The sequence below is a fragment of the Natrix helvetica genome (genome assembly GCF_964273705.1).
Source record: "Natrix helvetica genome assembly, chromosome: 1".
Taxonomy (NCBI): Eukaryota; Metazoa; Chordata; class Lepidosauria; order Squamata; family Natricidae; genus Natrix; species Natrix helvetica.
The window spans coordinates 115,828,997-115,854,088 of record NC_138548.1 but is presented as its reverse complement, the minus strand read 5'-3'; the positions used below and the strand labels follow the sequence as shown (position 1 = coordinate 115,854,088).

Here is a 25,092-nt window from a genome sequence, read left to right as displayed (position 1 = left end):
TTATTCCAGTTTTTCTGGACCTCTTAGTATTTTTTAATAACCCTGACTGTGATAATCTTCTGGGCTACCTGGTAGGCATTGCAATGGTTCTGACCCTTCCTCTCAGGATATGTCCGGATAAGTAGTGTTGGGAGACTACTATTTGATACATAAATTGTTGACCTATAGAAACCCATAGGGGTCAACTTTGCCTCTATGCTGTTAAACACATACAGGACATGCTGGAAGTCCTTCAGAACTTCGAAGTAGGATTCATTAGTATGCTGGTAACACCTGCTCTATTGTTCCCTAGCAATGCTGCTGCAAGGCAGAAAGCAGTGATCTTGAACATTAACACTAATTTCAGTATTGTGCTGGGTAAAGAACAGAAAAAGTTGAAATCAGAAAGTGAGACGAAGCCTGTTTTATTTATTCTCTGGGCTCTTAAAAAAACATATCCAGTCCAAAGAAAGTGCCACTGTATTCAATGCATTACTATAGGTACAGGGCTTTCCCTCTTATGCCTTAGCTAATGTGTTATTCTAATTACCTGCAGCTGTTATGATTTAGAGACCACCTTAATCAGTAACTTCCAAGTAGACCCTATGTGACACCAAAACTATATTTAAGTTCAAGTATCTGGATTTTATATTTTAATGAATACTTTTAAATTATTAGTTCATTTGTAAGTGCTTTCAACTCTGCTATCTATAGAACTAGAAAGATATTGACTGGGTTCACACATAAAAATCTATGCTATAATTGTTTGGATTAACATACTTTGTAAATCAGTCATTCTGGCTAACAAGCCAGTTTATCACTATTTTTGCTCTGTCATTCTGGTCAACTGACCAGCTGTACCCTACAGTTATTCTGAAGTAAATACCACACAGGTTTATAGAATTTAGCCCTCACATAAATAGCTTGTTTACTATGGTATTTATCTGTTAAATATACAAATACACTATTTATGTATTTACACAAGTATTTGTTTCTAATAGACCCAATTCTCCAATGGCAGGTTTGCTTAACTGTTTCAAGTCTTCAGTTATAAGGCAGGTAATACAGATATTCAAAATTAAACCGTTTAATTGAATATAGCGGTAGCAAAGCGAGGTCATCCTGCTGTCCCTCAAATGTTTTCGATTACAGAGACCCTATCAATTCTTCCTAATGGCCGATTGACAGACCGTACAGAAAGACACCTTATCTTCCCTGTTCTTGCCCTAACAAAGGCCTATAAGCCAGGTTGTAAACCAGCATTGGCTAGCAGCAATTTAGAATTCAGGAAGCAGATATTTGAATAAGCGTGTTTACAAAGGTCAAAATATATAACTTAAGTTGTTGCTTAAATTACTACATTCCTGTTTTTGCTATGGGGACAGGCAGAGGGATGCTGAGAAACCCAACTGGCCCCTAGCCGAAGGGATACCTTGCTTCCGAAATTTCGGCCTCTCTTTCCTCCTTTAGTAACTCCATTTGCCGGGACACAAACTCTTCCACCAATGCCGCCATTGCTGCCGGCTTGAGCGGACGCTCCGAGAAGCCCCGTTCTGATGACAGCAGGCACCGGCGTGCCGACCACGAACGGCCCTTTAAAACCTGGCTCGCGTTGCCCGACGGTCCCTATAAATGGCGCCCCAGCTGTTCCCAGGGCTCAACTTCCGATTCCGGTCGGGAGCTAGCGAGCGGGAGAAAACCTGGCCGTCTTGTAATGGCAATAGCGGCGTCTGCCTTTGGTTACGGGCAGTTTCTTTCTCGGACAGGTGAGCGCGGGCTGCGGTCTTTTAAAACCCAACGTTTATTCGTTTCCCGGGTTGGTTACCTTCTGGTGTTTTTCTGTCAATGTGGCTCGGCTGTTTTGTTCTGCACTTTCTGACTGCATTATAATTATCCTTTATGTTCTCTTTGCTGCTGGTTTTAAATAGAAAATCCTTTTCCTCTCCTGCATCGAGCTCTTGTTTATTGTGGCATTTCTCTTCATACAAGCCTTCCCCCCCACCCCCACCCCATTCTCCATACTCCCCAATTACGTTGGGCTTCATCTCTGGCCGGTCGTATAATTAAGAATGCTTCAGTTTGTAATTCACCTCAACCAGGTGAGGAAGGGTAGTTCAAGTCATAGATAACATGTGTGTGTTTTGCCTTCTTTATTGTGTCTTCGCTGCTAAGAGCAATTATGAGTTGTATATGTAAGGTCCCCATAATGCAAGTAATTCCTGTATTTATGGCCTTTAAGAAGTTAAGCATGTTTAGTCAGGTTTTGAACCGCCAAAGCTCAAATGTTTCTTCCATTTCCCCCCTAAATTTCAATGAGGCATGAGTGATTGTATCCTCTGTATTATGTTTGCATGCTTCATTTATATTATAAAAATATGTCCAGAAAACCTGAAGCTTTCTATTTTTGAAAATTAAAGTCTGATTCAAACCAAACTAGCCTAATAATGGTAAGACTGATATTGCTAATAGTGCCTTTTACTCTTTTTAGTCTTTATTTTATTAATTTGATAGTGTAAAATAGAATACTTTCAATATTCAACTTTTTTGGTCATTTGTTTTGAGTGCTTTGGTAGTTTACAACTTCATAACTGATTTTATAGCTTCATAACTGATTTTTTTTTAGCATTGCCAAATTTTATTTCTTAGGGTGTAAGTATATGATAAAACAAATATTAATCTCCATTCCAACTGAATATTCTGTGATGGCTACATTCTTGCTACATGTTTTTGAAGTCTAGTAGTTAAAGTGACAAGTTTGGTAAATTTCACTTATTTTACTCTTTAGTATAAATTCAAGGTTACTCAAGAGCCACTCAAGGTTATATTTACTTTTTAGGTATGAATAGTATTAAGCAGCACCCCACATTTAATAAAGAGTAACATCTGAGTTACTAGGAAACATGGTGGCTCAGTGGCTAAGATGCTGAATTTGTTAATCAGAAACGTCAGCAGTTTGAATCCCTAGCACCGCATAACAGAGTGAGCTCCTGTCACTTGTCCCAGCTTCTGCCAACCTAGCAGTTCGAAAGCATGTAAAAATGCAAGTAGAAAAATAGGAACCACCTTTAGTGGGAAGATAACAGCGTTTGTGCACCTTTAGCATTTAGCCATGCCGGCCACATGACCACGGAGACGTGTTCCAACAGCGCTGGCTCTTCAGTATTGAAACAGAGATGAACACCGTCCCCTAGAGTCGGGAACAACTAACACGTATGTGTGAGGGGAACCTTTACCTTTAACATCTGATTGCTCCAATGGCAGTCAAAATTGAGATCCTACTATTTCCTTACTCAAGATTAAGTTTATGCCTTTTTAAATGCCATTTTTCCTTCTATTTCATAACAATTGCTTTTATATACAAAATTAAAAAATCTAAAAAAAAATTTGGGGAAGAATGTTGTAAGATGCTATAAACAGGAAATGGACAATTAAGTGGGTGACCTCCAACATAAACAGGAAGAACTTCTTGAAGGTCTCTAGTCTAGACATTTCAGGACATTGTTTGAAATGGTTGGTTCATAAATCTGAAATAAATTAACCTCTTTTTAATTTGGCACAATATATTGAACCACAGAAACAAACAGGCTAAATTTATGTCACATTGAAGGACAAACCAAACCAAATTTCACCATTAGGCCTTTAATTGCTTTAGCTAGGAATGCTATTTGAACCCAGGTGAATAAGACTGTAACAAGACTTTCCTCCTTCTGGAAAAGATATTTTAAAACTATTTTTGGATTTTTAGATATACCGGTAATTACATACACATAATAGAATCTTGGAATAAAAATTACCCATTTATGAATACTGAATGAACAATAGCAGTTATCTGCAGGAAAATGCCAGTAAAAATTGATGACTAAAGTCCTCAGGCTTAAGTTTGCTCCAACTAATCCAATACTTTTCTGATAGACAAAAAAATGCACATATACTAATTGAAATAGTTCTTTCAAAGCATGTAATGACAAATAACTTTACTTTCTTGGAATGCTTATTTGTGTGTGTGTGTGTGTGTGTGTATTGTTCAAAAATTACCAACTTGAAAGAGTAAGGAAAAATTGCATTTAAAAAGGCATAAACTTAATCTTGGCCATATGGAATATTGCTACTCAGTCTATACAGTATGTTTTCAGGAATTCAATTCATATAGAAGAGTGAGCACACATTTTAGGATTTAAGATCTGGTGCAGCATATTTTCATAATATTTGGCTATGTTCCAGTATACCACCTTACTGACAACTATGCTGATTGTCTAGCTAGTACCTCATTAGGCCTGCCTTTATATCTGAAGCTCTTTATAATTCTCATAAGCCAGAGGTTTAACTGATTAAGTCTGCCCAATTAAGTAAGATTATTTACTGTTAAACTCTTGCCTCTCTGACCCCAAAAAGGTTGCAAAGATCTTTTTGTATGAATTGTAAAGTATCTAAGGAGGAGTATGATGATTCCAGTAGAATTTTTACTCTTCCTTAAAAAGTGTAAACTATTCTTACTAATTCTAGAATTGGAACATCTTCGTCCTATCTGAGTGACTTTTTGTCCCTGGTTCTCTTTCAGCATTTCTGTTGAGGTCTACAGTTCGAAGTCTGAGTGCACAAAACACTTCACCAGTTCACGGGTAAGAGCAGTACATTGCAGAATGTTTTCTTTTCTGCTTTGGTATTCTGATTTAATTTTGTTAGATTTAAATAACAAATTTAACCTTTTAGCCTCAATATTGTGTGAAAGACAGTATACTGTTAATTAACTAACATTTTACCCAAGAAGAAAAAAGGATATATTATTCAAATCATATTTATTTGAAATTGTCTTTGTGTTACTGCTAAATTGAATTATATGAATATGTTTCATGAATCCTTCCTTCTTTTTCATCCATTATTGGGACATTATTGAGCCGTAATATGAGGACCCAGATTGTTAGGGGCAATATGCTGACTCTGTAAACTACTTAGGGCTGTAAAGCACTATGAAGTGGTTTATAAGTCTAAGTGTTATTGCTATTTAGGGGCTCTTGGAGCACTGTAGGGGTGCCTAGTTCTTTTTTCTCTTCCTCCTCCTCCTCTCATGATTTTGGGAAACTTTTTACACCTTTTATGCTGTCGGGGCTTTGGGAAAATAGCAATTTTTTGTTGCAAATAATGGTACAGTTATTTACTTATGATCATTAGTCACTTTAGAGCAGTGTTTCTCAAACTTGGCGACTTTAAGTCCTGTGGACTTCAACTCCCAGAATCCCCCAGCCAGCATAGCTGGCTGGGGAATTCTGGGAGTTGAAGTCCACAGGACTTAAAGTCGCCAAGTTTGAGAAACACTGCTTTAGAGTCTCGTTGTACAAAATGGCCTACAACTAATCAATATAAGCTATTGTAACAGAAGAAAAGAGGGATTCCAGCATGCGAGAAAGCCCATAATGATATCCTTTTTTTACATAATGCAGGCCATGTTGTCTTTCTTGCAGTATTATAAGACAAGCCCCAATGCTGGGTAATTCTGCGAGACCTGAATTTACATACTGATGCTATAAGACACTTGAAGCAAGTCAACAGTTACATAGTAGTTTAAATGTTTCCAAACATGTATAAAAGGTCTTTATGTCCTACTTATTCCTAAGAAGCATTCACTTTTTGCATTCATTTTCTGGTTTTCTCTTTCCTGGCTTCTTTTATAAAGGTAGCAGTCAAAGAAGTCATAGAGATTATCACCTCAGAAAAATGATCACTTTGCTGCACATGCATTTCTTTGCTTGAGTGTATAAACAAAATTGACAAAATGTTTAATTTTAGGTGGTCTAACCTTAAGGTATGACTGCCAACTTTGGAATAAGCCAGAAAATTACAACAACTTTAAGTTATGGTTTGATATTCTTAGATTGCACCCAAAATTGATAACTAGTTTTTCAATTCAGACAGAATTAATTGAACAACTGGTTGGCTCAGTTGTTTGAGCAGAGGTAAATATAGTATCTGCAACCAGAAGCCTTGCTTTGACTTAGTATACTGCAATAAATTGTCTGAATATCTTCATTCAATAGTTTTAGCTGATTATTGGCTGAAAAGAACAGAGAATGATTTGTATGTACTGGCTTCTGAGCCTAATCATGTTTTTTTCCTACTTTAATGCAGTTCTAAAGTATAACATTTCAACACAAGAGTTTGAACTTGCTCCCAGCTTTGCAGTACGTGGCATTAAAGAGATCACTTTAATGGTTGTTGTGTTCTAAAAATTCTCCCATTGTATAAAGATACTCCAGAATATTCATAATCAGAACTGTAGAACTGAGTTGGCAGCTAAGCATTAACCAGCAGTTGGAGATAAGGGAGAAAACAGATATTCTGTGCAACTTGTTCCAGTCCTTGCTGCATACCATGAAGTCAGCCAGTGTGAAGCTTGATGGAACCAAGAGCAGAAAAAGCAAAAAACAGAGTCCTCTCAACCCAGCAACACCTTCTAGTGGCCCAGGCAAAATGGCTACAGGAGCTACTTCTAAAATCAAGAGTTTCTCCTTGCCATCCATTTCTTCCATAGCCACTGTAGAAGCTGCCTCTATTGGCTCTTCTCCTAAAGCTGGCCCCAGTTTTCTGGATGCAGTTGTCTCCTTGAGTGTTAGCAGAGGCATGGATCAGGAAGAGATTCAGAAGGAACGCTATGGAGAGAGGACTCCCCTGCAAATTCCTAACCAAAGTAGAATGTCAGCTTCAGCTGCAGAAGCAGTATCAAAAATAGAGCCAATCAAACTCGATGAAGGTGTAGAAGTAATAGATCTCACCGGTGACACTTCAGTGGTTGATCTTACACATAATGATTCCATTGTACTTGCGGAAGAGACTAGACAACAGCAAAACCAAAAATTAAGAAGCCGCCCACTGTTCAACAGCTGTATAGTATGTAATGATAATGACAACGAATGTAGTGAAAGTGAGGAGTTGGCTGCCAGTAAATTGCCTAGAGAATTAGAAAAGGAGAAAATTGGAAGTCCAAAATTTTCAGGCACTGTGAGTTGTCCAATTTGCATGGATGGCTATGCAGAAATTATCCACAGTGGACGACTTATAATGTCAACAAAATGTGGCCACATCTTTTGCAGTCAGTGCCTTCAAAATTCTCTTAAAAGTGCAAACTCTTGTCCTTCTTGTAGGAAAAAACTCAATCGCAAACAATATCATCCAATATATATATGAATATATGGATGAATTTGGTAATCTAACATTTCTCATTTGGCTGCTTTGTGTTTTGTTTATTTTATGTAAACTTAATTGTGTAAGGAGCATTATAGCTCAGTTTACTAGGGGACCATAGACTCCCATCTACTGAAACCTATGTTTAAAAAAACCTGTACAAGTAGTAAAGAGAACTTATTTTTTGTTTAATTGTAAGCCAGTTATAAAAATATTGATGCAATCAGGCAGAAGCTGATGAAGAATGTAGGGCACTGTTACAAGCATCTTATTAGAATTAAATTAATAAAATTGAACGCAGTTCTCTACTTTTTCATTAATTCTCCTGCTTGAAATTACACAACTGTCTGAAAAATAAATATTACTTGCGTTTAAGAGAGGAAAGTGCACTTTTGATATTTGTTTTCAAAACAGATGTTGGCTTAGTAATAAAGCTTTAAACAACCTTCAGATATTTGTTCTATAAGCATATAAATATATATGCTTCTGTATTTATAGGCAATTGATTTTAATTTATGTAAATAAAGCTTTTGATGGTTTATGAAAAATTCATTTAATTGTCATGTTTTAATCATTTGTCAGATATTAACTATTTCCTTAGAATTGCTTACTGGCTTTTTTCTTGAATTGTAGCTGAAAAATACAAAGTGGTTCCTTGGCAGAGAAGTAGATGGTTTCTTATCACTTTTGTTTATTGTTAACTAAATTCTTAATTAGTGTTTCCTAATACCAGTACCAAAAAGCAGGTTATGGAGAGACAGATAACATTTGTTCTGAACCTTCACAGACAACTGTGCCCTTAAAACCGGGACTTTTAAAAATACAGAACAAAGGTTTCTGGTGACAGTAGGGAAGATGCTGACATTAAACCAGATTGCTTTTCATGCTGCTGCAGAGGGTAGCTTAAGAGATCTTTGGAAAAAGATACAGCTGTGTTAAGGAGTTCCTGACAGATGCTATGTGAGCATCTTGATACACTACAGAACTCCTTTTTCTCTTTGACAGTTTCTATAATAAAGAAGTAGCGTGAACTTGAATGGAAGATATCTAACAAACTGGATGAAATGTTTTGGGCCCAGCAGGTGGCAGCACATTTTGAATGTCCTTGAAAAAGCTACAGATAGATGTTAGTATTTGGGATATCTGATCACAGGGAGATAATTTGGGTGGTAAACTAGATTAGGAAGCTGAAAGGACAATTTGGAAGAAAGCTGTGACAAAATGCTTCTTTGCTATTGCCACAATGTGCCCATCTGGTCCCCAGGGTTGAATTGAATGAATGTCTTTATGCCTGCCTTCTCTCCAGGAGGCAGAGAACATGCTTCTGTTTGCATGAGACTCCTGGGGCTCTGTAATGTCCCTGTCTAGCCCTTCAAATAGCTTTATATTCCTTGCCTCCCATCATAAAGTCAAGGGAAGAATTATGTTCTCCTGCCTGTTAGCTTCTCTCTATATTCACCCTTGTCTTCTGACTGGTAAAGCACAAAGACGTGATTACATCACTACCTCAGGTATTTGGTAGGAAACACTTGTCTTAGCATTAATAGCAGTATTAATAGCAATACATTGAGAGTTAAGGTAGCTATTTTATTATATAATTGCTATTAAAATCAGCTGTGGAATTTGGGCTCATATAATACCATAACTTCATGCTCTTTAGGCATGCAAAGTCTGTCCCCGACATGTTGGTTTTATTTTATTTTAAAATACTTGAGGCATTCCTATTTTACATAAATATTCATCTCAATACACCATCTCTAGTTTTCATTCTGTGGTTTGTTTCTGGTGTGTGTGGTATTTAACCTAGTATTTTACTTCTTAAAATCTTATAATTATCCACATGAGCCTTAAAAATAAGATTTAGTTCTCATGTGCTCAATATTTTCTGAGGTATTTTCAATATTTTTCCAAATCCTACACATTCCCACTGATATGAATGATATGCTTGTAAAGCATAGCAATGAAGCACTACAAACATACTTTTTTTTATTCAGCCAGTACAAAAATTACTTTTGGTATACTATCTTTTCAAGAAGAGTATCTTAGATACGTAGCAGGATTTCACATGCTAGATTTATTTCTGTCTCTGTGTTCATTGGGATCTTTGGTCTCCAGAGTGCACTACTGATAAATATGCGAAGATATGGTGTGGACAGTTCTGGAGCCCCTGGGGTGGCAGAAGTGACACTGCTGTTATATGAGCTGCACTGATTGCCAGTTTGCTTCCAGATCCAATTCAAGGTGTTGATTATTACCCTTAAAGTACTTTATGGCAGGGTTCCAGAGTATCTGAGGAATTGCCTTACCGTGTTGAGAGTAACCTGCCCAATTAGTTCCATTACAAAGAGCTACCTCTGATCCTGTCAGCCAAAGAATTTTGGCTGGCAGGATCCAGGAGGAGAAGAACCTTTTCTGCTGTGGCCCCCTTGCTCTAGAACAGGGGTGTCCAAACTTGGGAACTTTAAGACTTGTGGACTTCAACTCCCAGAATTCCCCAGCCAGCCGGCTGGGGAATTCTGGGAGTTGAAGTCCACAAGTCTTAAAGTTCCCAAGTTTGGACACCCCTGCTCTAGAATATTCTCCTGTTCAGAGATTAAATTGCCCCCCACACTCCTGGCCTTCTGGAAGAGCCTAAAAATTTGGCTCTGCTGCTACTACATTGTTGATGAGATAGAGAAGATTCTCCCCCCCCCCCAGGCTGCCCATCATCTTGGTTTCTAATTTTAATTTTTAACTTTTTATTCTATTTTAATTCCCCCTCCCCACTTTTTAAATTCTATTGTATTGTAAGCTGGCCACGGTCATTGTATTATTGAAATGGGCAGCATATAAATTCAATAAATAATAAGATACATTTGTGGATACCTCTGTTACAAAGAGGCCTTTCATGTTTTTCAAAGTTTGCTATGAACAATATATGGAATTCTAGTTTACCACATTAACCAATTTGCCTGAGTTTGCTTCTCAGACTGGAGTATAAATCAACTATTCTGGTGGGACTCACACATTGCCTGAAGCCATAAATTAGCTGACCACATTTTAACTTAGCTGTTGCATGAACCCAGACAATCTGAAGTGAAGTTTGTCCATTTTTAAGAACCAAACACATCCAGTAGCTTTCTTAACAATAATAAGGAAATGGTTTACCACTGCTGACTTTGAGACAGTGACAAAGAATGCAGCTATGCACATTGTACATATCCTAAGCCCCCATTGTCTGTGAACTCTCACCTCATTCAGAGAACAGCACGAAGTGAATTGGAGTTTTGCTACCACTTTATTCAGGACTTTAGTAAAGCAAAATCTCAAACTACTGTACACAAAAAGACTGTAATCACATTCTTGCACATAGAAATACAGCTTTCCTTCCAATTTCTACCTAATGTGTGTGGGGGGGGGGGCACAAAATCTTAACTCTTAAGAGCAGCCCTATTTTTCATACTGCACTACATGCATTTGGTTCCTGCCAGAGCCTGGCTTCTGTCCAAACTCTGAATCTATTAGGCTCTTGGGGGCCTTTTCCAAATGCCTAGCTGAAGTTTTCCATCCTTGGCAGAAAAATAATTGGTGTGGAAATTGCCATTTCCATTGCTGATCCCTGTCCTGCCTCTATTGCACATCACTGCCCCCACCTGATTTCCCTCCAGATTAAGGAGCATTGTAGACTAACACATTGTCTCCCTCTTGAAGCTGCCTTTGGACCGTTTTGGGAATAAAGGATAAGTAGCACTTTAATAAGAGTTCAGCTAAGGCTGGTTTAATTCTACCTCATGGTTGGAAATGAGTTGAAAACAATATCACAGAAATAACGAGGGGAAAAAATGTTGCTGGGGAGCATGCACTATTTTAAAAAAAAGATGTGAATAACACAGGTAGTAGTGAGTTAGCCAAAGAGCACTGGTTTGCATTGCATTGCTAGTTTTGTTAGGGACCAGAGCGAGACCTATTTCAAAATTATTCATTTCAAATGATAAATGCAAAACACAAAAAGATACGCTGTGTGCTTTTCTAATGGAGGTTAGAATTTAGATTTGCTCCCTTTGGGAAAAGACATAGTTTGCATTTATCATACACGAGCGCAGTATTGATCTTTGGGATTCTCCATGCTTTATTACAGTAAATGGCAGTGAGCGTTTGAACATCTGCTGCCGTCATTGGAATAAAAAGTATGTGCTTCATTAGCAAAGCTGGCTGAGAGGCAAGACTTTTCTAGCTGGTCTAGGCCAGTAATTCTAATTAAGTATAGAACACTGGGATCCAGCAGGTAGTTCATTCAGCCACCCAAGATTCAAGGGCCAGAACGCATCACTACCTCAGTCTCCTCCATTCTGACAGTAATTTAACTCATAATAATAGATCAGTGACTGGAAATTGGTTCATTGAAGCACACAAGATGAAACGCAGGTAATGATATGATTTCTAAAATTCAGAAAACTGACAGCGAACAGGGCTTGAGTGCCCTGTTATTAACCAAACTCATCTGTGCTAATCTAAACAAAATTGGGATCTTGCACACACACACACACCCAAAAAAAGTGCAAGTCGGAAATAAAAGGATGGATATTAAACTCTTTGAGCGGGAGATCTATTCACCTGTAGCCCCCCAATATTTAGAAGAAATTCCTGACCAGATTAATGCTAAGAGTTGTTATGATATGGAGTACATCAAACCATTCAAGTGCAAAGATTTAACTTGGAATTACATTTTTGGTTCAAAATTTACTTTTGAAAGACCTTTAACTGTAAAAGGGATGAGAAGGCATACATAAATGGAACTCGAATTGGGCTTTTTTTGTCCAAAAATGAACTGTTTCCTTGAAACTAATCAAATAAACCATCTCCATATTTTATTTCTGCCAGCTATCTTTGAAACCCACAAATAAATTTCTAACCATTGCTTTCCCATATCTCTTTGTCTCAAAGTTCTTGTCACTTTTATCAAAATCCCATAGAAGTCCTAGTGAAGCAGCTCCATTAAATTCCTTATAATTCAAAATAAAAACAATAATAATCTACATCACTATTTTGGTTTATTCTATAGCTTTTTAAATGTTTGAGTCATCCAATTCTATTTGTCAATCCAATCTTTCCCTTTCTTTCTTGTAAATTGTAATTTTAAAATCCAACTTAATCTCTATCAATTTTATTCAATGAAACTTGTTTCTCTTCAATACCATCTGTTGATTTCATTGCAGAGTTAAACAGCTTGAGAACCAAGCCTTAAAATTTTCTTTTAAAGTAGCCATCTGGTGCCCTCTAATGTCCAAACTTTCAAAGACTTGTTAATAAGATTGTAATGTAAGCAAAAAAATAATTCTCATGAGAGAGGGTCTTTTTAATTAACTTCAAAATCTTTTTAAATTCAAATTCATCTGAATCCTTAATCCATTTACAAAAATCTTTTTATGATCAAACTGTAATAACCCTTTTGCTGTGTATTGCCAAAAAGAAAAATTCTTAAAACTGTATACGTATATTTTCCTTTTTTCTAAATAGATTGAAGAGAAACACCCAGCAAGTGCCAAACTTGCAGTTCTGAAGGGTTTCTTTTTAACTTTCACAAGCAATTAGGGGGGGAGAGCTCTAAAGTAATTAAACAGGTGCTTTGGTTGAACTTTGAGACCCCCTAAGAGGCTAGAATAGAGTAATGGTTCAGAGCACAATGGAATTGCAAGACTCCCAACAGTTTGCAAGAGACCAATAAACATCAGTTTCTGCTCACCAAAAACAGCTGTCTGGAGTATGCATAGGACGGGAATAGAATAGAATAGAATTCTTTATTGGCCAAGTGTGATTGGACACACAAGGAATTTGTCTTTGGTGCATATGCTCTTAGTGTACATAAAGAAAAATAAAATAGAATACATTCATCAAGAATCATAAGATACACTTAGTGAGGGTCATAGGTTACTAATAAGCAATCAAATTATACTAGGAAACAAATAAAACAATATAAATTGTAAAGATACAAGCAAATGGTTATAGTCGTACGTGGGAAGAGATAGGTACTAGGAAGGAAGAGAAGAATAATAGTAATATAGTTTTAGTAGGTAATATGACAGTGTTGTGGGAATTTGTTCAGCAGAGTGGTGGCATTTGGGGGAAAACTGTCCTTGTGTCTAGTTGTTCTGGTGTGCAATGCCCTATAGTGTCGTTTTGAAGGTAGAAGTTGAAACAATTTATGCCCAGGATGTGAGGGGTCTGTAGATATTTTCGCAGCCCTCTTTTTGACTCATGCAGTATACAGGTCTTCTAAAGATCTACCCATCTAGAGAGAATTTTTGGCAGTCTGGATCCAGTATCAAGCTGCTTTTCAGCTGTAATATCTCAGTTTGTCATTCCTCACTGGAAGCAACTTCAAAATACAGGTAGTCTTCAACTTACCATTTTGAGCCCAAACTTTATGCTGCTAAATGAGACATTTGTTAAGTGAATTTTGTCCCATTTTATGACCTTTTTTTGCCACAGTTGTTAATTGAATCACAGTTATTAAGTGAATTTGGCTTCCCCATTGATTTTGCTTGTCAGAAGGTCGCAAAAGGTGATCACATGACCCTGGGATGCTGCAGCCGTCATAAATATGAGTCAGTTACCAAGCATATGAATTTTGATCACATGACTATGGGGATACAGCAACAGGTGTAAGTGTGAAAAATATTATAAGTCATTTTTTTAGTGTAACTTTGAACGGTCACTAAATGAACTGTTGTAAGTCAAGGGCTACCTGTATTAGCTTTTCTCTCATGGGCATAGAGAAAGAAATTGAATCAGTTAGTTTCCCATCCAATTTACCAGTTTCTTTCTCAAGCCATAGAGAAAAATCTTCAGCCATCAGCTCCTTGAGCTGCAAACAAATTTTCAAAAGCCTCCTTTATGTTGTCCCAAAAAGGGATTTATCAATCCTTCCGTTCCCCATCATTCAGTGAGAACTGAAGAATTCTTGGATAAGAAGCAAAACATTTTCAAGAAATAAACCAAGAAAATCCAGTTGCCATTTGGAAAAGCACCTTTGGAACAACCATGACCTGGATGACTAAATATCTCCATAGGTGCTTCTTTATGCGGGTTGGGACTTTTGGAATGCCTGATTGCTATGTCAAAGGGAAGACTGGCATTCAGTAGAGCAGGAGTGTCCAAACGTGGCAACTTTAAGACTTGTGGACTTCAACTCCCAGAATTCCCCAGCCAGCTCGCTGGGGAATTCTGGGAGTTGAAGTCCACAAGTCTTAAAGTTGCCAAGTTTGGATACCCCTGCAGTAGAGCAATCATCACCATCTCTCTGCCTGCCTGCCTGTCTGCCTGCCTGCCTGCCTACCTGCCTGCCACAGAATGGTGCCACCCTGAGTTAGCTGAACCCTTGGTTAGATGACAACATTTTACGGGACAGTATGCACAACACACAGGGATTTGAATGAATTGGATGTATATTTGTAGTCTGTGATTTGGCAATCACTCTTTTTTTCTTCCTCCAATTTTATATACTGGAAAACGGAAGGAGGAATCAAAAGATATGATAAAGAAATATTGAAAACATGTTCAGAAGGCTTTTTTTCATTATTGAAATCCTGTTGATCATCCATGGACAAAAAAACATAGTTTCATCTACTGTGGTTAGGTGAATTAGCCACTGACGGGTGGACTTATTCAAAGATAAGCTATAATTCGTAGTTAGGTTTATGCCAGGTACCCAAACTTCCCCTGTGTGATGCTGCTTTTTAATGGAAAGCTTTAAAAAACGAGTGTATAAGCAACAGATTGGCTGCACAGTATCTGATAAACATGTCAGTACAGGCTCCAAATGACCTCCCCAACTGCTGGAAGTAGTCTAATTATATTTTAAATCTGCTCAATACATTGCTTGTTTTGAATTACTTTTCCATCAAGCTTCATGTCACTGCGTTAATTGTTTGCTAGCCGAGCTGAAAAGTTACTGCGCAGGTCATAGGCCCTTATCAGCAATGATTTACTGCGCATGCTTCTTAACATGTTTCATATACATCACACATTCCAGAGACTTCTTTCCTTTTGATCTTCTGTTCGTCTGCCAAGAAGGTGGACGAGAATTGCTTTTGCCAAAATGTAACAATTAGATAGATTTGTTTATTTTCTTATTTTCATATTCAAAGTTTGTTTTAATTAGAACTTGTTACTGGATCTTACTTTCGCTTTTTGAAGATATGCTGTTTGGAAAAGCCATCAGTCTAAGACCTCATTAGCTCAGGGTGAAATTTCCCCTGACACTTCATTATGCCTGAAGGATGAAGAAAGCCCACTGCAGCCCATAGTAACTTTTGTCACCCTTTCCCCAAGCCTGCACCCCACCCCTAGACTCCGAAATCCTTTTAAGCGAGGTTTCCACGTTCTTTGAAACGGAGACATTCTGCTTGAAAAAGGGTTGAGTTGTCCAGCACAAAGTAGGGGGGCTTCTACAGTATAATCAAAGAGTTGACCGGAAATTGACTTCCCTGCTAGCGCAAAAACCTGTTGCATTTCGGAATCCGTTAGGTTAGGTAATTCATTCTTCTCTTTCTGCTTCTCCTGTAATCATGTTTTACGATTCATGTTTCTGTATGTGAAGCTTGTTCTAACGCAAACTTTAAGATAAGGCATTAGCTGGGAGAGGTGTGTAAAATTCTTGCCTAGAGGACTACACATTTTTTTAAAGAAATGGGGACTTGAGAGATGCAATCAAAGCATTCAGGAATTGACTGTAATATTTATAATCGCAGATTCTTGTTATTTCACAGGCTGCTTCCAAAGACATCCTTGTCATCACCTCCATGGCCTGAAATCAAGCTACCAGATCCGGAAGAAGAGGCAGAACATCATAGAGGTAAATAATCTAGACCCTCTCAACAAACACAAGGTGTGCCACTTCTGTATGTTTCATTTTGATATTGTCATTGCCTCCCATTTGTTTCTGCTTTTGATTTAATAAAGACATGGAATCATTAACACAGAATACCAGAACGAGAAACACAAGCAACTCTAGCGTTAGTGAAGTTTTCAAATCGGATTTGATACAATACAGAAAATAGCTAGATTTGTCTTCTAGCTATTGTCATGGTGTACTCTCTTAGCCAATGCAATCACTATTAGGAGACTGTTATATAGTCAATAGCGTTCCATGCACCTTCGGCATTTAGTTATGCCAGCCACATGACCACGGAGACATCTTCGGATAACGCTGGCTCTTCAGCTTTGAAATGGAGATGAGCTCTGCCCCCTAGAGTCAGGAACAACTAGCACATATGCACGAGTGGAACCTTTACCTTTACCTATGTAGTCAATGTTGCCGCTTTAGAGACTCAACCTTATCTCCTATGTTACATAAACTCAAAGAAAAAGTCCTCACTTTGATTAGTGCTGTGTCCCATTCAAGGACAGGTGAATGAAACTGTATCTTTTTCTAGACTTGAACAGTGGCCATGTAGTCTCTGGAAATGATAGGTTTTGAATTCAGGGATCAAAACACCATGCTACACCTTCGTGCTCTTGAACTCATGTATATTTCTCAGGACATTGCCAAGAAATAGTGCAGCTTTTGTGAGAAGATGTTCACAAGTCAACGTGCCTATGGCCCTTCCTGGCTTTAGACTCAAAGCAGTGTGCATTTCCCCTTATCTTAAATTTTGCTTTAGAATCATTTTTTTAAGTATAAGAAAAGCAGTACTATGGATACATAATAGGGCTATTTATCCAAGCAATTATTCCCCAACACTCATCTCAATATAATATTATTTGTGTAGAGAGCCATGGTGGCCTATACTTTAAAATGTTCTCAACTAGAAATGGGAAGAACCAGGTTTTACATCTTCAACCATAAAAGGGACCGATCACTTCCTCTTAGCCTAAACCAGGGGTCCCCAAACTTGGCAACTTTAAGACTTGTGGACTTCAATTCCCAGAATTCTTCAGCCAGCAAAGCTGGCTGGGAGAATTCTAACAGTTGAAGTCCGCAAGTCTTAGAGTTGCCACGTTTGAAGACCGCTGGCCTAAACTATCCCAAGTCTTGTGTGGCCGGAGGCGGGGAGGGGGTTAGGGTTAGGGTCAGAATCAGATGAGGGAATAGCCTAGGTACCATCTTGAGCTCCTGAACAAAATGTGGGATATTAATGTAAAAAATAAACTCACCAATTTTCTTCCAGAGCTTGTACAGAATGTGAATGAGTTAATTGCCACTGGGCAATATGGAAGACTGTTTGCAGTTGTTCACTTTGCCAGCAGACAGTGGAAAATAACCAGTGAAGACTTGATTTTAATTGAAAACCACTTACCTGCTGAATGTGGAGACAGAATCAGAATGGAAAAGGTAGGCTTCATGTTAGCAATCATTTTTTTTTCTCCCTGTGTTAATCCGAAAGATTACTTTACTTTAAATGTATCATTAAATCAGCATAACACACACGTCTGCCTCCGCTTCACCATATCATTAGCTACCTGTTAGCATCTCCCGCAAGAGCGCATGTCCTGTGATAGGAGAGTAAATACTGTATTAGAAGCAAGGAGACAGAGCTAAAAACATTAAAGAATGACTTCTGGGAGCTATTTATGAGAACATAAACGTGTTTTTTGCTGATGGATAGAGAGAAAAAGATGGTCAGGAACCCTTTAAGATTCAAATGGCATTCCAAGGAGAAAAGGAATTAAGTGGTAAATGATGAGGTGTGGAAGAAAGGTTACTGATAGACCTCTGGGTGTTGTTCAAAGGCAAGGTAGGAGTGGAGAAGTATTAATAGCCATCTTATCTGTTTCCACTAATCAAGGCTTTTATCTAAGCTTCCACCTCTTTATACTCAAGTTAAATAATGCATAAGGTGTACCTCAGTTTCCCCAAGGTTAGAATTTCTGTGCCTCTTTCTCTATTATTCCAATTTGCTTCTCTTACTTTGTCCTTTTCTTACTAGTGCAAATTCCTTTAGCTGCTGCCTAAACTCTCAATCAGCCAGTGCAGTGTTGTGTGCCCTTTGGTGTCAGATACTGGCCTATGCCCCTTGTAGTGCTACAGATCCCTATTGGCAACAATTCGATCCTCTTTAAGATCTCTGTTAGATCCTTCTTTTTTTGTGACTGCCATGCTATCACCAACCCCATCGATGTTTTCAAGGTTTTGGAGCCTCTAACTCTTCCCCCTTTACCAATACATGTAGTCCTCGGGTAGCAACCACAATTGGGAGGGGCAATTTGGTCATTAAGCGAAGCAGTCACAAAGTGAAATCATGATTGTACTTTTGATCTTGCTTCACCTTTCCTTTGCTTTACAGACCTGGGGAGGCTTTAAATGGGAGGATTGTTGGGAAAATCATCTTTTCCTCCCTGTCATAATTGAACAGTCGTTAAATGAGGCAGTTGCTAAAGAGGACCATCTGTACTACTTGCCACACAGTTTTCAGCCCCATCCACTTTGCCTCTTTAAGGTGACTCACAATGTCAGACCCTGTGAGTTTGTCATGTTGCCTCTGTTTCTTGTCCCAGGTCATCACAGGGTTGAGACCTCAGTTTTAGTGGCTTTCTCCAGGAATGTAAATAATTTCAAAACATGCTAGCCAGGTTTCAGCAGCTTCCTCTGACCAATCGGAACAACATCCAATGCACAAAACAGGCTGTAACAGCGCTTATCATAGTAACCATGGGTGTCAAACTCGCTGCGTCGTGTTGCCTTTACATGATGTTTCGCAACGTTTTTCCCATTCGTGGAGCTGGAGAGGGTGTGGCCTGTGCATGACGCATCCAGCCCGCAAGCTGCCAGTTGGACACCCCTCTAGTAGACAAAGTATTGTCTTCAGTCTGAGAACTTTCTCAACACTATGGCACCTTCTAAAAAGTGAACATCTGACTTCATTCACACAACTAATTCTGACTTCCTCCATTAAATTTTTGGGGTTGGAGGAAAAAATACTTTGAATAACTTACTTCTCTTTGTTAGCTTATGTAGGCATTTCACCTTTTCAATTGATGTCTGCATGTCCCTGTGGCACTATAAAATATACTTACTTTGATTTGGATTGAACCAGCTGCCCTCTGAGTATTTTGGAAAACCCCTCACATCAACCCCAGCCATGTTTTGTAGGGGCTACAATCTCAGTTATTATTTGCCTAATTCAACCCAAACTAATCACTATCATCCTTTAGACAGGGCTTCAATGCATGAGATCTTTCTAAAGTGATTTATTCTGCTCCTACCCAGACATGTTTTAATTATACATTACCATATACATCTGCTCTGATTTGTAAACATAATTCTGATGCATAGTTCAATGCCCAACTAATCCACTTAACAATAAAACAGCCTGGATAATTGAAGATTCATATACAATCATACAAGATGCCACTGAGATGAACTGTGTTGTCTTGTATTCTGATGAAATATTACAATTTGGAATAATTTAGCAATGGAAAGAACTTTTCCTCTGTTCTGCTCCTTTAATTTTCATTTTGAAGAGAGATCCCTAGATATTTATGCATCGTTTAATCCAGTAACATAACAGGTGTGAAATAGAAGGAAATCATGCAAGAAACTATTATGGGAGCATGAAGTTTTGCTGGCTGGTTAGTGAAATGAACAAAAAGGTTGCACCAACATTTCACAATTTGGCATTCTTCCGGTATGTTGGGATTATAATTCCCAGAATTCTCAGACAACATGGCAAAATACATGATTTTCTTCCTAGTATTTTCCTGCAAGTGCGAGGTCTGCTTTTTTTTTCAAGTGTTGATCCATTAATTACAAGAAGAAATGACTAGCCAGCTTATCTCCCAAGCCTGACATAATGGGCTGAGAGAGAGTAACTGGCCCAAAGTCACCCAGTCAATGTTTGTGTCTAAGGCGGGACTAGAACTTACCACCCTCTTATGGTATTTTTAGCCTTGTGCCTTAACCACTAGACCAGTGATGGCAACCCTTTTTGGCACTGAGTGCCGAAAAGGGAGTGCATGTGCGCTCATCTGGGCCGCAACTTGGAAGAGGAGCTGCCCAAGGGGCAGGCAAGTGCCAGAAAATGAACTTCCAGTTTCCGGGACACCCATGTGTGCCAGCTAGTCGTTCGATTATTGGCGCGCATGCGCACACAATGATCAGCTGGCCGAAGCACATGCTCACAGAAGAGAACAGAAGACCAGCTCTTCCTGTTTCCGGCGCTGCTGCACACACGAAAGTCAGCTGATCATTGCGCACACATGTGCGCCAGAATTTTGAAATAGGAACAGGTGATGCCGTGCGTGCCAGGCGACATGGCTCCGTGTGCCTCTTCAGGCACACATGCCATAGGTTCGCCATCACGGTACTAGACCATGATATTCATAGTCCCATCAGGGAGCTCTCTGTACTATTTCCTTCAGATTGATTCTGAGGTATCAGGAACAAACAGGTATCCAGCAGGGTGATTTTCTTCTTTCTTTTCAAAATGTGTGGTTGTCACTACAGCACTGAAAGAAGTCATGTCATGCATGAAAACAGTGAAGTTTGCTATCATTCATTGTCTTCTCTTGGATGTTCCAGAGATGTGGGGGAAATAACACAATTTTTATCCTCAATGGTATTTATTTGGCAATCCCCTATTTCATCCTGGTCATTCAACTACCAGAGTGAGAAAACCTAAGTGCAGATTTAAGGGTGCATCTTCCATGATTGCCTTGGTAACGTTCTGGCATATTTTGTAATATGATGATTAACATGCATTATTTACTTCTGTCCCAGGTACTGTTGGTGGGGGCTGATAACTTCACACTGCTGGGAAAGCCTCTCCTGGGGTAAGGTATGCTTTGGGGTCATTCAGTCATGCTGAATCTTTTCAGAGTCATGTGCACTGGTCTGAAAAGGAGTTCGAAAGGCTTTAGAAAGGATTTTACCAAGCACTCAAAAGCAGCTGAGGAAAGATGTGTGCAGAAATGAAGGGAATTGCCGTAGTAACTCCATTGTATTTGAACCATCTTTTAAAAAGCAAGTTGAAATAGTAGAGAGTTGCAGTTAGAATCCAAGAGGGAAAGAAAAGAAGGAACTTAAGTATTCAAGGATCTGGGGGCTTCTTATCAAAACAAACGGTCTGTAAAAAGCTACGAATTCTCTTTACCAGGGAGAATCAAATCCCATGTTTCCTATTTTTCTGTTCCTTTCAAACTCTGAGGTAAAACACTGAGTTAAAAGAACCATTGAAAGCAAAATCCATTATGGACTGATATATGCTCATCATTTCAGTTTTGTGGGCAGGAAACAAAAAAAAAATCTTCATTTTAGAATTTTGCTTTAAAAAGCTCATTAAAAATATGGTGTCTTGTGACTTAGTATACTAAACATAATCTAATTCATCGTGTTTCCTTGTTCTGAAATGTTCCTTCATGACCAGCAGTCATCCACTTTGTTTTATTTTCCTGGAGAAATGAGTCCACTTGTAAAATCATAAATGTATATTTCAAAATATTGTTGTAGTTTGCTGTTTTCTTTGATATTATTTCTATATATGCTTTGTGTTATTGTTTGTTTTGTAAGCTACCTTGAAAAAGTTCTTTAAGAAAATAGATATGCAGTAAATAAATAGTAATTGCTTTAGAAATGTTTCTATTGCCATTGCTTATTTTTTCAATAAGCAGGGTTTTTTAATATCTCAATTTGTTATAAAGAAAGGACCTAGTCCGTGTGGAGGCCACTGTTATAGAGAAGACTGAGTCTTGGCCAAGAGTTAATGTGAAGTTCCGTCGAAGGAAGAGTTATGAGACGAGAAAAAGTAAGATGAAAAACATACATATATATTTTTTAATCTAAACCCCTACTAAGCCAAATAATTGCTGTAATGATGGAATGAACTATATATAAAATGGGGAAAATTGAATTTGACTACAACACAAATATCTCCCTTTCTCTCTTTTTTTTTTTGCCATTTTAAAAAGAAAAAAATGTTTTTCTTTGGGTCTATGTTGTTGTAGCAACATTGCAAATATAGCTTGTTGTTGCCTCCTTTCAACTTTTTTTCATTGATTTATTTTGATTTATTGTATTTATTGAGAAAATGTATATGGCTGCCCCATTCACAGTAACTCCAGAAAGCTTACAGAATTGGAATAAACTCTAAATTCCCATTGAGCCCATCAGATCACTTGATGGGCTCTATAACATCTGGGGTCTCCAGGCATGCTGGTAAACCCATGTCTCCAGGGCCTTTCAAAAGAGTATCAAAGTGGGGCCAATCTTATCTCTACAGGGATGATGTTCTACTGGGGGGGGGGGGGGAGTTACCACCAAGAAGGCTCATGGAAGGAAGCCATAACATATCCCGCCTCCCCACTCTTGTGAGTTAGGCAGATGTACCTGTGAAAGATAGTCCTTCAGATAACTTTCTAGTTGTCTCCTATTTAAAAATTAAGTTTAACCCTACATAGATATAAACAAATCAGCCAATGTTGCATAGTTGCTGTTAGCTTGTTGGACTTTTAGCATAGTATCCTTTAACTGTACCTGATTTAGATTTCACTGAATTTAAAAAAATTTAAAGCAAGGCAGTTCCTTTCCAATAGCTCCAAATCTTGCATGTGATTCCATACATGTTAACAAGGTAAAATAATGTATTTTAACAAATACATTTAACAATGTATTCTTCCAAAGTAATGGTTTATTTCTCAGTGTGATAAACAAGCAACCTTTTAAGATGTATATTCTGTGATCAGTCATGAAATTATTTAGCTCTTTTTGGCAAATTATTAAGTAATTCACTTGTAAAGTCAAGTCCTGAATTTAATCCTTTTTTTTTTCTTCAGTTGTCATTCAGCCGCAAACTGTTCTCCGGATAAATTCCATTGAAATTGCTCCTGTTCTGTCATGATGGATTGTAACATCTTGGGAACATTAAGAAAATAGAAAATGTTCGTCTTTCATGTGGTTATTCTCAGTAAACATTTTTTAAAAAAAATATTATTATAATCATTATTGTTGCCATCACCAAAAATCTTCATTGCTTGTGTACTTCTTATTTTTACATTAAAATATTGTAAACAAAACAAAATGTAAAAACTAAAATCAGGGCAATATATGGGTGTAATATTTAATTATTTAATAAAAACTCAATTAATCTGTTATAAAAATTATCAAATGTATTAGTACAATTAAGATCATCCAATTAAAATGTTTGTATTTTAAGGTTTCAAACTGATAAGAAAATACTAGCACCAAATTTCCAGAGTATTTTTAACAGCTGAGGTTCCATAGCCAGAAAGATTCTCTCTTATTTTGCACTAAGGCTATGTTTACACATAAAATAAGGAGTCTACAACAATTCCCCATCGCCAATTTGCTGTGGAACAACTTATTGTGGGACAATTCAACACTGTATTAATAATTTCATTTAGTTACTTTAATATTGATGACCATGTTTTTGTCGAAATTATAGTATTTCTGGATTGACTTTATTTTATTATTATTGGCCACTGTTCCGTTGAAATTAATTTAACTTTTGTATTTGTTGAATTGTCCTGTGACGAGTCCACCGTGGTGAGTTTTCCATGGCAAGTTGGCCACTGTGAGGACATCATTATAGAGAGAATAGATTACGAAAATCGGGCTGGTAAAGCTTGTTAATTTTTCACTTAAACAAGTCCCATGGATTTTTTTTTAATGGACCAGCCCATGTCCATGGATTTTTTCTTTTAAAATATTTATATTCATTGATTTTATATAACCAATAAAGCAATTCATAGGGTTTTGTAAAAATATGTGGGCCTGCTGACTTAGATTTTAGGTGTGGTTCATATTAAATGCTCATACCTATTGCTCAAAACCTACAGCATGAAGAGATTGTTGGCTTATCAATGGACCATTGCTAATTTAAATTACAGGCAAATTTTTCATATTCTCTTATGCAGGTTTCTCATTGAAGCTGATTTGCACATTATGTTGCCAATCAAAGGTACAGAAACAGCTGTCACTGGAGCCTTTTAGATGCTAACATTGCTGTAACAGATGCTATAGAAATTAAACAAACAAACAAACAAAATAAACTTTCTCAGAGACATATAAAGAGTTATACATATGCAGAGAGAATCATAGCTCTAGAACTCTGGAAAACATCTGTGTGAATCTATTTCAGTCTTAGACTAACTGGACAATAGTAGAATTGGATTTGCACCTTCTGCCTTTGGAAATCTCTGAAATGAGTATTACAATGTAGCAAACACTGCTTTGACAAACATTTGAGGCTTGACACCACAATGATAAATATGCTCTATTCATACTTTTGTTCCAACAACAGTTTTGGAGGATATCTTTAAAAGACTTGGTTTATTTTTACTTTATTTTTCTAGGATATCATGGTTCCATTCTAACTGCAAACAAAAAATACATTTCAATAATCTGGGTTCTGATAGCCTGCAAATGTCATTGTCATTGCAGGTGGGGAGTGACACATGGCGTTGCAATCCTGATTAACAACAATGGAAAAAATACTGCAACAATTTATCATCACAGCATATACTAGCTGGATCAATAATTAATGCTTAGCTATAAGACAGAAGAAGTTTTTAACTTTGAGGCATGGCCAGGAGTGACCATAATAGCTTTTTAAAAAGGGCAGCTCATTCCTAATTTTATAATATTGGTGATAGTTGATATGAATATTAACATTTATGCAGTATTTCATATGAGCAGTGTGGTGGCCTAGTACTGAAGATACTTGCCTCCCACTCAGAAGGTTGAGAGTTCAGTCCTAGGTGGCAGCAGATGTTTCTCTCCTAGGGTGCAAAGAAAGAATATCTGCTGTGAACTCTGCATGGCGTCAGGAAGGGCATCCAGTCAGTAAAAGCTCAGCTTTATCCAATTGCCCCAAATCTATCCCAAATTAAGAGATTCCAAGGTTGTATAAAGATATTTTTGTGCAGTGTTCATGCATACTATTTCATTCATTTTCATTTATAAATCAATATCCTTACATTACCAGTAGAAGGCTCAGACTACTT

At 37.7% G+C, this 25,092-nt stretch overlaps 2 protein-coding genes across 3 annotated transcripts in view; one reads left to right on the top strand and one right to left on the bottom strand.

The window, feature by feature from the left end:
• Positions 1-1,629, bottom strand: part of IGHMBP2 (immunoglobulin mu DNA binding protein 2) — a 79,624-nt gene extending 77,995 nt beyond the window's left edge. Inside the window, exon 1 of the mRNA XM_081938847.1 lies at positions 1,412-1,629. Coding sequence (XP_081794973.1) covers positions 1,412-1,494 — 83 coding nt within the window. The 5' untranslated portion in view covers positions 1,495-1,629. The remainder of the gene's footprint in view (positions 1-1,411) is intronic.
• Positions 1,587-23,226, top strand: MRPL21 (mitochondrial ribosomal protein L21). Of its 2 annotated transcripts, XM_081938849.1 has the most exons (7): positions 1,587-1,745; positions 4,538-4,598; positions 15,903-15,988; positions 17,304-17,467; positions 20,852-20,904; positions 21,772-21,875; positions 22,903-23,226. In XM_081938849.1, exons 1-7 carry the CDS (start codon positions 1,694-1,696, stop codon positions 22,965-22,967), a joined length of 585 nt encoding a protein of 194 aa, XP_081794975.1. In that variant the 5' UTR covers positions 1,587-1,693; the 3' UTR covers positions 22,968-23,226. The 2 variants fall into 2 exon arrangements, with proteins under 2 accessions (XP_081794975.1, XP_081794974.1); XM_081938848.1 differs by lacking the exons at positions 15,903-15,988; positions 17,304-17,467; positions 20,852-20,904; positions 21,772-21,875; positions 22,903-23,226 and adding an exon at positions 6,103-7,703 and having other exon boundaries at positions 1,666-1,745.
• Positions 23,227-25,092: the final 1,866 nt, after the last annotated feature.

What these genes read in the sequence shown, in the direction of transcription:
- MRPL21 (XM_081938848.1), top strand. Translation starts at nt 6,346, where the DNA reads ATGAAGTCAGCCAGTGTGAAGCTTGATGGAACCAAGAGCAGAAAAAGC.